Below are 12,798 nucleotides of genomic sequence, written 5' to 3' on the forward strand. Positions count from 1 at the left end.
AGCAGGGGAAATGCTGATCTTCGGTTCATACAATGTATGAACCGAGGATCAGTGTTTCCCCTAGTGAGGCCACCCCCCCCCCACAGTAAGAACACACCCAGGCATACTTAACCCCTTCCCCGCCCCCTAGTGTTAACCCCTTCACTGCCAGTGGCATTTTTATAGTAATCCAATGCATTTTTATAGCACTGATCGCTATAAAAATGCCAATGGTCCCAAAAATGTGTCAAAAGTGTCCGAAGTGTCCGCCATAATGTCGCCATACCGAAAAAAAAATCGCTGATCGCCGCCATTACTAGTAAAAAAAATATAATAAAAATGACATAAAAATACCCCCTATTTTGTAAACGCTATAACTTTTGCGCAAACCAATCAATAAACGCTTATTGCGATTTTTTTTAATGAAAAATATGTAGAAGAAAACGTATCGGCCTAAACTGAGGAAAAAAATTTTTTTTTTATATATTTTTGGGGGATATTTATTATAGCAAAATGTAAAAAATATTATTTTTTTTCAAAATTGTCTCTCTATTTTTGTTTATAGCGCAAAAACTAAAAACCGCAGAAGTGATCAAATACCACCAAAAGAAAGCTCTATTTGTGGGAAAAAAAGGACGCCAATTTTGTTTGGGAGCCACGTCGCACGACCGCGCAATTGTCTGTTAAAGCGACGCAGTCCCGAATCGCAAAAAGTACTCTGGTCTTTGGGCAGCAATATGGACCGGGGGTTAAGTGGTTAAAAAACTGATATCGGTGCATCCCTATTCAACACTTTTGGGAATAATAGATGTCCCCTGGTGCTTGCTGTGGTTTAGTACTTCAAACCCTACATGACAATAAACAGTAGTGTGGTTGGCAGATGGAACCAGTATGGGACACATAAATCTAACACCAGAAGTCATTGATAAAGGCAGCAGTGCTGGAATTTTAGTAGAGTACGAGATATGGACCACTGGAACAGTTATAATACTTCTTCTCTTGCTGTGACCTTTCATCCATATTTTTATTAACCTGGCAAAGATTGCTTTAAGAAGTCTTACCCATGCATTTTTCTTATTCCTTCCGTTCACCTTCCTTAATTAATATCTGCTAATTATGCTAAGTACTGTACATTTTACAGATACCATAAGAAAGGCATTAGCTTCATATTTACCAAATAATTGTACCCGCTTTTAGCACCCATGTTAAATTAATAATTTTATTATGTACTCAGAACACACTTTAAAGGACATCTGCCATTACAGAACTATGGGGGTAATCCACAAAGATCCGGCGTAACGTAAATTTTCCCATTTAAGTTACACTGCCTTAAAATTTCTACCTAAGTGCCCGATCCACGAAGCACTTACCTAGAAATTTTGGGCTGTGTAACTTAAATTCCGCCGGCGCAAGGCGTTCCTCTTTTCATGGGGGCGATTCCCATTTAAATTAGGCGCGCTCCCGCGCCGGCCGTACTGCGCATGCTTGTGACGTCATTTTCCCGACGTGCATAGCGCGAAATTACGTTACGCCGAGCTTTGTGGATCGCGACGGGTCAATAAAGTTGCGTCGGGAAAAAAAAAAGATACAGCGAAAAAAAAAAAAATTCAAAACAAAAAAAAAATTGCGTCGCTGGACAGAAGGGTCTGCTTTTACATGGTGTAAACAGTTTACACTTTGTAAAAGCAGCCCTAATTTGGCGTTTGCAAACTAAAACTTACGGAGAAAAAACGAAGCTGAAAAGCTTTGTGGATCTCCGTAAGTGCTAATTTGCATACCCGAGGTGGCATTTCGACACAAAATGCCCCCAGCGGCGGATGCGGTACTGCATCCTAAGATCCGGCAGTGTAAGTCCCTTACACATGTCGGATCTTCTGCCTAACTATGGAAAACTGATTCTGTGGATCAGTTCCATAGTTAGAAACAGGGATACGCAGGCACAGAGCTTTTTTTCTCAGAAAATAGGTGCAGGAACTCAACCACCACCCCGTTCAGATTTCACAAACAGTAGTTGGGTCTTAAAGGGGCATTAAATACCAGGATTGCATTACATACAGAGTGCAGAGTTCAGGGGGGTTACACACAGAGTGCAGAGCTGTCACTTGTAAACACAGAAACCAGACTTCTATGTTTACAAGTGATTGTGGTGAGCGGGCACCAAAGGGTCTGAGCCAAAGGTGGTGGAACTGAGTTCCCCCAAGTTCCCCCTGAAAAAAAGCCCTGCGCAGGCGTAACAGCAGTTACGCCGGCGTATCCCTTTTAAGGATCTGGCCCTATGAACACTACAATTTCTGACCAGCCCTTCTAAAAATGCCAGTATTTTCCCTGATCTGCATGCTCGTTCATGGTCAGTAACTCAGTCTTGTTGAAGCCAATGAACCAGCAAAACTGTGTAAGGCAGAGCCACCCATTGGCTGCATCTACCTAAGTGAAAATAAATGTAAGGACTATAACTATGGGATGGAGCCCCAAAACCATTAAAGTGACCCTGTTGCCATACTTTTTTTTTTAAAGCACCCTGCCATAAAAATTCAATCATACTTACCTCTCTGGTGAGAATTAACTGATCATTGTTCTGCTGAAATACAGGATACTGAACAATCTTCTGCTTTGGATGCACTTTTCTCTGCATGCTGCCGGTCAATCTCTGCATGTATGGTTCTACCTCTTGTCCAGGGGAGGGCTGGCAGCCTTAGGCCTGGGGGGCAAGTCCAGTCAAGTGGCCCATTGAACCGCTGAATCAGCTCACCATCCATGGCCAATCTGATTTTTCAATGCAGCCTCACCAGTGCCCATCAGTGCAGCCAAATCCAGTGTCCATCAATGCAGCCTGATCACTGGGGCAGGTTACTTGGGGTGTATGGGGGGGAGATGGGGGTCAGCTAGAGGTGTCAGGGTCTCCAACCTCAGTGATCTCAGTTTAGCAGGTCCTTGCAAGCCACGGCCTCCTGGGGGGGGGGTAATGCTCCTGGTCCTGGGGTCAAGTTGCAGCCAGCGCCCAGCCCTGCAGCCCTGCGTCCCAATTCCCTGGCATGCCCTGCCTCTGCCTGCTTCCAAGAATTCAGTCCCAGGAAGTTGTAGTTTCCTCTGCTCTGCTCTGTTTTCCACCCACCGGGAGCTTTAAGCGTGGACTACAACTCCTGGTATGCAACAGCTAGTGGTTGACCCAACTTCCAAGACCAGAATAAAAAATAAAATGGTAGCGGGCATTTTGAACATAAGTTAGGGCGGCCTGGGAGGCAATTGCCACCCTGCCCCCCTGCCCAGCCCTTCCCTGCTCTTGTCCCATATGTCATTAGTGTATCCTGTAATGATGTAGGTACCACTGGGATTAACCATTACACGTGGTGGGGGACCTGGTATCTGACCCAGAAAACTGTAAGATGCAGAAAATGCTTAGGGTAGCTTTTAGGAGGATGAAATCAGCTAACTCCAGAGAGGTACATATTAATTGTTATTTATTGCAGGATGCTATGAAAAAGTATGGAGACAGGATAACTTTAAGAGACTACCCCACCCCTCCAATCTCCACCTCAAATGAAACTCCACTACTGATACTAAACACTAATGGCTTTTATAGTGGACACAGAGATGGTTCCAAATGATGAATACATTTATTTTATTCAAATGTATTTGCCAAATTCTATTGCTACCTAGATGAATCACAGTGTAGCCAGGCAGTTCTGAGATTTATGAGTTTCTGGGCCCATAACAGTTGTATATTCTACTGAACAAGAGTTTAATGTTATCTTTTAATTCCTAGTGTATTCTGTTTTAACCACTTCAGCCCCAGAAGGATTTACCCCCTTCATGACCAGGCCATTTTGTGCGATATGGCACTGGGTCAATTTAACTGACAATGGCGCTGTCGTGCGACGTTGTACCCAGACCAAATTGACGTCCTTTCTTCCTCACAGATAGAGCGTTCTTTTGGTGTGGGTTTTTTTTTTGCGCTATAAAAAAAAATAGCGACATCTTTGAAAAAAAATAAATGTTTTACTTTTTGCTATAATACATATACAAAAATAAATAAATCAAAAAGTACATTTATTTATCAGTTTAGGCCGATATATATTCTTCTACATATTTTTGGTAAAAAAAAAATTGCAATAGGTGTATGTTGATTGGTTTGCGCAAAATGTATTGTGTCTACAAACTATGGGATAGATTTAGGGACTTTTATTTTTATTATTTTCTTGTTTTTACTAGTAATGGCGGCTATCTGCGATTTTTAGTGGGACTGCAACATTGTCAGCGGACGCATCTGACCCCGAATGACAATTTTTGGGGACCAGTAACATGATTACATTGATCAGTGCTATAAAAATGCACAGATCAATGTAAAAATGGAACTGGCAGGAAAGGAGTTAACACTAGAGGGTGATCAAGGGGTTAAATGTGTTCCCTCAGCGTGTTCTAACTGTAGGGGGGATAGAATCACTGGGACATGATAGAGATCACTGTTCCCGATCACTGGGAACAGTAGATCTCTGACATGTCCCCTGTCAGAACTGAGATTCGCCTTGTTTACAAAGGCAGATACCCGTTCTGCCTCTGTGTTAGGCGATCGCGGGTCCTTGGAAGACATCGAATCTGCCCGACCTGTGTAGCCAGAGAGAGAGAGCGCAGTGGGACCTGCCTGCCTGTAATTGCGCCTGTGTGAGCCGCCGTACAGGTATGGCGGTTCATGCAGGAGAGCTAGTGGTTAAGAAAGTAAAATGTTGGGGGTGTTTTGTCAAATTTTCAAAAAAAATCTGCGCTAAAATTAAAACAGAGGCCATCATTGCTGATTTTTTTTTTAGAAACCACTAGTTCTCCAGTAGCTCCAAAGCTGACGTGGAGGAATAATACAGCTCTGGCTTCACTATCTGCAAACTTGTTCTAGGTCATTGGTTTAAAAGCTGTGTGCCAGACATCTATCATTTTCATAAGAAGGCCAAAAATGACTGCCCATCTCAAAACAGGTTTCATTTCATCGTTCCCTGTAAGAAAAAAAAGAAAGAAAAAAAAATGGCATATCTGGTTATAGTAAGAAGTTAATTGTGAGACAGTCCATAACAGCAAATGGGCTAGGCAACTGTCCCTGATTTAGAGGGACTGTCCCTGATTTGGAACAAAGTCCCTCTGTCCCTCTTGCCTCTTCGTTTGTCCCTAATTCTGGTTAGATCTATATAGTTGTATATAAAATGCACTTTTTGTCTTTTAAAAAGTGTTTCCCAATGCCAAACCTTTCCAATTTCTAAATTGCTGCATTTGTAAATGTTAAAAGCCAATATAAAAGAAATAGTATTTTTTTTGTGTTCAATTCTCCTTTAAGGGGGGATGTCCTATGCCTACCTACTTTTTCTAATAATTGTCCCTTGTTCCCATCTCAAAATGTTGGGAGGTATGGCTTAGGGTGTATATCTTTCTACTGCATTCTGTCGTTTCAGGTTTTATTTTATGCTAGTGCTACTGCACGATTCACTGTGAAATTAGTATTTAAGGTATCTATGTGTTAATGCTTAAAACAATGAATCATGCATTGTTAATCAGTTCCTGCAGTTAAAGTGGAATGTAATGAATGTTGTGGTGAATCCCATATTGAATGTACCGGTAACTGCTGCCAATTTCCCGACAATAAAATTTACTTATGCATTTTTTAATAGTGTCTTTTTAAATGCAGCAATTTGGGTGCTACCTTACTAAATATAACTTGTTATATTTAAAACAACAAGCTTATTTAAAGTGAACCTGTCAACCTGTAGGCAGGTGTAGTCTACTTTCTCCAATGCAGGTGGCGCTTGTCTCCAGTGCAGGTGGACGGAGAAGTTGAGAGGAACCTAGTTTCCCTATGGTTTCCTCGGTTACAGGAAGGCAGCTATCCCATTGGATGCTGGCACCCTATGTAACTCTCGCGACCATCTTGGGTCAGGCAGAGTCTATTTAAGACCCTGGTTCCTGGGTTTGGCACACATTTTGCGAGTGGTTAGAGTGGGTACAGGTCACCCATCTGTCAGGGTCAGTGCTTCAAGGAAAGGTTCTGGAGGAGTAGGGAAAGTGTAGGAACACGCCAACCTTCCTGGAAGCCTCCCCGTTTGGGTGCAGACAGGCCAGGCTGCATTCCGCCCCCCATGACAGATGCTTTCGCTATTGCCACTTTGCTGTTCCAACTTGTGAAAGCTTGTGTTGCTTTCCTGCTGGGCTGATTGTTTTTGCTGTACTTTCGCTACAATATTCTTTTGAAATTGCACCTATAGTCTGTGTGTTTTCTTGCACCGCATCACACTGCACTTCCCACATTTGGCGGCAGTGGGTAGGAAATTACCCTTTTTGCTGCAGTTTAAATAGTCCAATAACTCCCTTGCTTGGTGGGAGGAGAGGCAAAAGAGTGTTGCGTGTATGTATTAGGTTCCCGCTCAGCTGATCACAAAGCTGGTCATCAACTCCTTGGTAGATGACACCCGCGGAACAGTGATGGTGCTACCAGAAGAGAAACGGTCCCGACCTGGAACAAATCGTAGCACACCTGGAGAGCCTCTTCAGAGACAAGATGACAGTTCCTGAGTTAAGGTAGAGATGCTTTATCAGTAGGAAACAGGAGGACAAAAGCCTCACCCACTTTGTGGTAGCACTACAAAGTCTGTGGAAGGGCCCAGAAAAGAAGGATGTTGTCATGAATATGCATCAAGTCTGTCTGCCTACCTGATCTCCATGTGTTCATTAGAGGCAGATCCTGTTCTGGTCTCCCTTCTTATCACTTCCTCTTCCTGTATGGCTCCACCCTAGTCCATCCCAGGAAGCCTATATTAACCTTTGCTCTACAGGTCTGCAGTGCTGTTCAACAGTGTTCCTATGCTTAGTTCCTGTCTGCAGTGTAATTTCTAGTTCCTGTTTGCAGAGTGCTACGATCATCTTCCGTGTACCGTTTTGGCTTGTCCCCGACTTCCTTGTCTGCCTGTGCCCCTGACTATTTGCATGTTCCACGGTTATCCTTGTCTGCCTGTTGCCCTGACCTCGGCCTGTCCATCACCACTGCTTGTCCTACTGGCTGCTTCCCCCTTCTCCCTGCGGAGTGTGACTTGAGGAATCTCGGGGATGCGACCTGGACCCAGTTGCGGCCAAGACCATCCCTACCATCAAGGGCTCTGGTGAATACAAAACTGGGTCTTAGACTCCGCGCCCTGGGTGATCTTAGGTTCACGCTTCGTCTCTGCTAGCAGCAGTCGGCCATAGGATTCACCACCCTGTGGTGCATCCCTGACCCCTACGGGGTGCACTTGTCACCTGGCTACGGGTGACCTGACAGATGTACACGGCTGATCCGATATAACCTTTTCAGGCAAACTACTGAATGATCAGTTTGTAGTGGGCATGAAGGCCGGGCAAGTCAGGCGAGCCCTACAGGACTGAATTAAAGTGCAACCCACCCTCTCATGTATCGATACCGTAGTTTATACGGTTGTGCGGGAACAGAGAGAGATGGAAGCAACCATGGTGGTGATGAAAAAGCAGGAACTGCTACACCTGAAAGAGGAGGCCTTGACCCTTTGTTGACCATATAGATGGCTATAAGGGAGCTCACTCAGAACATGGCGTCCTTGAAGAGATGTCCACATTTAAACAGGATTCAGCACATTCCTCTAGGTGTAAGAATCCATTGCGAAGAGACCGGATGTAAGAGAAGTCCGGCTAAGAGGCGCGCATCTGTGCACAAGCACGGGCACACCAGTGTGTGCACAAAGAGGGACTTGTATTGGCGCATGTATGGGCTTCAAGTAACCTTATTTAAACAGAACACTGACACATGAACATTGCTGAGTGGTCTTTCAGCTAGTGCCTGTTACCTGATCTGTTCCAGTTTCCTGTATCTTGACCGGCTTCACCTGAACCTACTCCTTGACCTCCACCTGCCTACCTGACCCCGGCTTGTGTCTGACACTGCCTCTGCCTGATGTCTCTGTACCTTGCTGCCTGACTGTGTACCGAACCCTGCCTGTGTCCCATTTCTGCCTCTGCCTTTCATTTCGGTACCTGCTCTGTCCGGCTGTTGATGACCTTGTCTACGCCTCCATCTGCTGACTCAGCGATACAGAGCTCCTGTTCTCAGAGTCTGCCCAGCGCTCTCATTGGTTCCTGCCAAGACTCAGCCAGTGTCATCTATTACATCGGCCCTCATGCCACTCTGTGTCCGTCACTCCCTGTCATCACTACCAGGGGTGTCATACAGGAGGTGCAAGAGAAGCCCCCTCTCCTGCTTGATCTCCATCAGGTACGTGACACCGGAAGTGCTGGCGGTGTGGTCGCTTTGGACATGTAGCCCGGAACTGTGGTCAGCCTTAAATCATAAGCTCCCATAGGCTGCTGTTAAACTAGTGGCTTTCGGGGCAAGGGGATGGCCCATGGGACCGTCCATCAGCACAAAGTCCCATCAGATATAAGGCTATGGTCGTGCCAAGTCCAGTGGTGAATGTCCTTGTCAATGGGCAGGAGGTCCCTTCCCTAATCAACATGGAATTGTAGGTCACTATCATGAAGTACGAGCTCAATGCCCAGCAATTTGGGAGGCGGGACCAGCTGGACCCTTCTTGGCTGTCCCTCAAGGCAGTTAACAACCTGCCCATCCTGGTGGAAGGTGCTACTTGAGTGAAGATTCAGATAGACGATCAGGTGGTGGAGTGAGTGGGGGTCATAGTGACTCACAGCCCAGAGAGCTCAGCAGTACCTGTCATTCCGGGCACGAACACTTGAAAGACTTGCGAACTACACCGCTTGCGGTCCAAGTTCAAGTATTCAGTCCGGTGGGCTGTGGTTTGAGAGCTACCTGGCTCAATGTGATCCTGGCCTATGAGTGCTACCAAAAGGCAGTGTAAAAGCAGCCTGAGCAAGTAGGGGTTATCCATACACCCCCCAAACAAATTTTACTCCTGGTACCCCACAAGAGGTAGTGTCAGGTCTGCCCATTGGGGCTCACAAGAAATTGCAAGGGGCCACGGTCATGGTGGAGCTTGTTAAAGACCTAGCAATACCAGGGGAGAGGTTGGTCACCCGCACCTTATCTAAGGTCAACAAGGGGACGGTTTTAGTTCAGCCTATCGATCTGGGAACTTCTTCGATCCCCTTCCCTAACCACAACACCATAGCATACCTCTATATGGTGCCCCGCTACTGCAATTCGGAGGCCCAGACCAGAGTGGAAGCAGTCTACGCCCCATTGCAGGAAGCAATGACCTCCTTGAATGAGCTGCAATATAAATCACTGCTGCAACAGCTGGCCATTCATTTCCAAGACTTTTCCAGACCACAGCAATGACTATTTCATCCACTGCTAGAGATACAGCTACTGGCCTTTGCCACTAGCCTGGAGGACCACGGCTGCACAGAGGCTATTGACTACCTGATTCATGTGGGAGGTGCACCACCCATCCGAAAGCAGTACCATCATATTCCCCAAACCCTGTGCCCAGCGATCAAGGACTTGATCCGCAACATTCTACAGAATGGGGTAATTAGGGAAAACCGTAGCCCATGGGCTTCTCCCGTTGTCCTGGTATGAAAAAAAGAAGGGAGTCTGTGACATTTTGTGAATTACTGAAAGCTAAATGCCTGTACCCAATGGACAACTACCCATTACCCAGGGTGGAGGAGTCACATTAGGATTGGGTCAAGCCAAGTTTTTCTCTACCTATGACACTAGCAAGTCCTAGTGAAGGACCATGACCACGAAAAGACTGCCTTTATCATGCCCTATTCCCATGTATTTGCATGCCCTTTCGACTGAGCAGTCCCCCCCCCCCCCGTACTTTCCAATGCCTGATGAAGAGATGCTTGGGATATTTCAATTTTGAAACTGTGTTAGTCTATCTAGATGATATTATAATTTTCTCCAAAATATTTGAGGACCATGTCTAACAACATGAGCAGGTGTCCACCCATTTAACTCAGTATGGGTTGAAGCTTTGCTGGAGTTCAACTTTAACAGAGGCAGATACTTACAAGGTAAGTATCATTTGACTTATGCTTTTCTCTCCATTGGTTTTCTTTAACAGATAAAATAAAAGCACAGAAACACAAGGTGAAGAGAAGTAAATGTTAAAACAGTATTAATGGCCAAAATATGTTTAAATATTCTAACTAGACAATTTTGGTAGATCATAAAATCAATAATGGCATGCAATGCCAAGCTGCGGTTTCCAAAGCGAGCAAAGTCCTTTCTTGTATTAATAGAGGTATGGACTCCAGAGAGAGAGATATAATGTTGCCCCTGTACAAATCATTAGTAAGACCTCATCTGGAATATGCAGTTCAGTTTTGGGCCCCAGTTCTCAAAACGGATATTGGGTAACTGGAGAAAGTGCAGAGAAAGGCAACCAAACTGATGAGAGGCATGGAGGAGCTCAGCTATGAGGAAAGATTAGTGGAACTGAATTTATTCACTCCTGAGAAGAGGAGATTGAGGGGGGGGGGGGGGATATAATCAACATGTACAAATATATAAGGGGTCCATATAGTGAACTTGGTGTTGAGTTATTCACTTTACAGTCAACACTAAGGACAAGGGGGGCACTCTTTACATCTAGAGGAAAAGAGATTTCACCTCCAAATACGGAAAGGTTTCTTCACAGTAAGAGCTGTGAAAATGTGGAATAGACTCATTGCAGAGGTGTTTCTGGCCAGCTTAGTAGATTGCTTTAAGAAAGGCCTGGATTATTTCCCAAATGTACATAATATAACTGGGTACTAACATTTATAGGCAAAGTTGATCCAGGGTAAATCCGATTGCCTCTCGGGGGATCAGGAAGGAATTTTTTCCCCTGCTGTAGCAAATTGGATCATGCTTTGCTGTTTTTTTTTGCCTTCCCCTGGATCAACTGTGGGTATGGAGTTGGGTATATGGCATTGTATGATATTATTATTTTATTTTTTTATGGTTGAACTGGGTGGACTTGTGTCTTTTTTCAACCTGACTGACTAACTAACTGTTCAGTGATTCACACATTGCATAGCCAGAATGGTGAAACAACTATTTACAGTTGCATCTTCCTTGGGTCACCTACCTCTAGCTATCACTGAATAGGTATCTGCTGTACAGTGGGATAGCAATATCAAGTCAGATTTTTTTAAACATCTTCCATTTTAACCCCTTACTGCCCGCCGCACGACTATATACGTCCGCAAAATGGCACGGACAGGCAGAAGGGCGTATATATACGTCCTTGCCTTCTAGCGGGTGGGGGGTCCGATCGGGACCCCCCCCCCCGCTGTGTGCGGCGGGCGGATTCCCTCGGGGAGCGATCGCGCGATCGCTCCCCAGAGCTGAAGAACGGGGAGAGCCGTATGTAAACACGGCTTCCCCGTGCTTCACTGTGGCGGCGTATCGATCGAGTGATCCTTTTTATAAGGGAGACTCGATCGATGACGTCAGTCCTACAGCCACACCCCCCTACAGTTTTAAACACACACTAGGTGAACCCTAACTCCTACAGCGCCCCCTGTGGTTAACTCCCAAACTGCAACTGTAATTTTCACAATAAACGATGCAATTTAAATTCATTTTTTGCTGTGAAAATGACAATGGTCCCAAAAATGCGTCAAAATTGTCTGAAGTGTCCGCCATAATGTCGCAGTCACGAAAAAAATCGCTGATCGCCGCCAATAGTAGTAAAAAAAAAAAATTAATAAAAATGCCATAAAACTATCTCCTATTTTGTAAACGCTATAAATTTTGCGCAAACCAATCGATAAACGCTTATTGCGATTTTTTTTAACAAAAATAGGTAGAAGAATAAGTATCGGCCTAAACTGAGGAAATTTTTTTTTTTTATATATGTTTTTGGGGGATATTTATTATAGCAAAAAGTAAAAAATATTGCATTTTTTTCAAAATTGTCGCTCTATTTTTGTTTATAGCGCAAAAAATAAAAATCGCAGAGGTGATCAAATACCACCAAAAGAAAGCTCTATTTGTGGGGAAAAAAGGACGCCAATTTTGTTTGGGAGCCACGTCACACGACCGCGCAATTGTCTGTTAAAGCGACGCAGTGCCGAATCGCAAAACCTGGCCTGGGCATTTAGCTGCAAAATGGTCCGGGGCTTAAGTGGTTAATGAATACACTAATAGACTATTTTAAGAAAAGTGGCCACAGACTGGTTTTCATTTTAAATACTTGCCACATGTGCCTGGCTGTTATGGACATAAGGGCCTAATAAGAAAGATTTTGTTGGGGTGGGGTGGGTCAGATCTCTGAAATTGCATTCAGGTTATGTTAAGGGGTCAGTGCTTAAAATAATAAAGTGTGCAATTTGGCATTATCAGGAAATAAATGATTAATTTCACCTTTTCAAGTACACCTGAATGCATCCATATTTTGCACTGTCTGAGTCTTTTTGGCTACTACTGCAGTATTGTAGACGCACAGTGCACCTTTTCCTTGATTATGTCACAAACTGATCAACTTTAAAAGCACTTACAGACATTTTTGTGCTATTGGAAAGGTTTCTGCTGTTCCCAAGTACTTTTTTATTTACTTGATTATTCATAATTAATGATGTGATGTAATGTTTGCATTTTTTAACTCTGATTTTTTTATTCTGCCCTTCAGGCATTCAATAAGATCCTCGCTGCAAAAGTACAAGAGGAATACCTGAGCTTATGTAATTTCTTAAGGTAATTTAAAACCACAAGAAAAGTATGGTGTGAATGTCATTTCAGGGTGTAATTTTCCATGTAATACAATCTAAATATCAGTAAATTCTAAATATTTCAGTATTATTCTGCTGTGTTATATTCATTTTCTATTAGAATGTGCATGATGGCTAGTTATTGAGCAAAATGCATGT

At 44.1% G+C, this 12,798-nt stretch overlaps 1 protein-coding gene across 5 annotated transcripts in view; it reads left to right on the plus strand.

Annotated features, from left to right (window-relative positions):
- The window catches only part of LOC120922705, a 122,651-nt gene that overhangs the window by 29,344 nt on the left and 80,509 nt on the right, over positions 1 to 12,798 (plus strand). For all 5 annotated transcript variants that reach the window (XM_040334756.1, XM_040334764.1, XM_040334750.1 and 2 more), the window contains one exon: positions 12,561 to 12,625. In XM_040334756.1, the coding sequence (XP_040190690.1) occupies positions 12,561 to 12,625 (65 nt within the window). The remainder of the gene's footprint in view (positions 1 to 12,560; positions 12,626 to 12,798) is intronic.

The sequence above is a fragment of the Rana temporaria genome, chromosome 1, assembly GCF_905171775.1.
Source record: "Rana temporaria chromosome 1, aRanTem1.1, whole genome shotgun sequence".
Classification (NCBI taxonomy): Eukaryota; Metazoa; Chordata; class Amphibia; order Anura; family Ranidae; genus Rana; species Rana temporaria.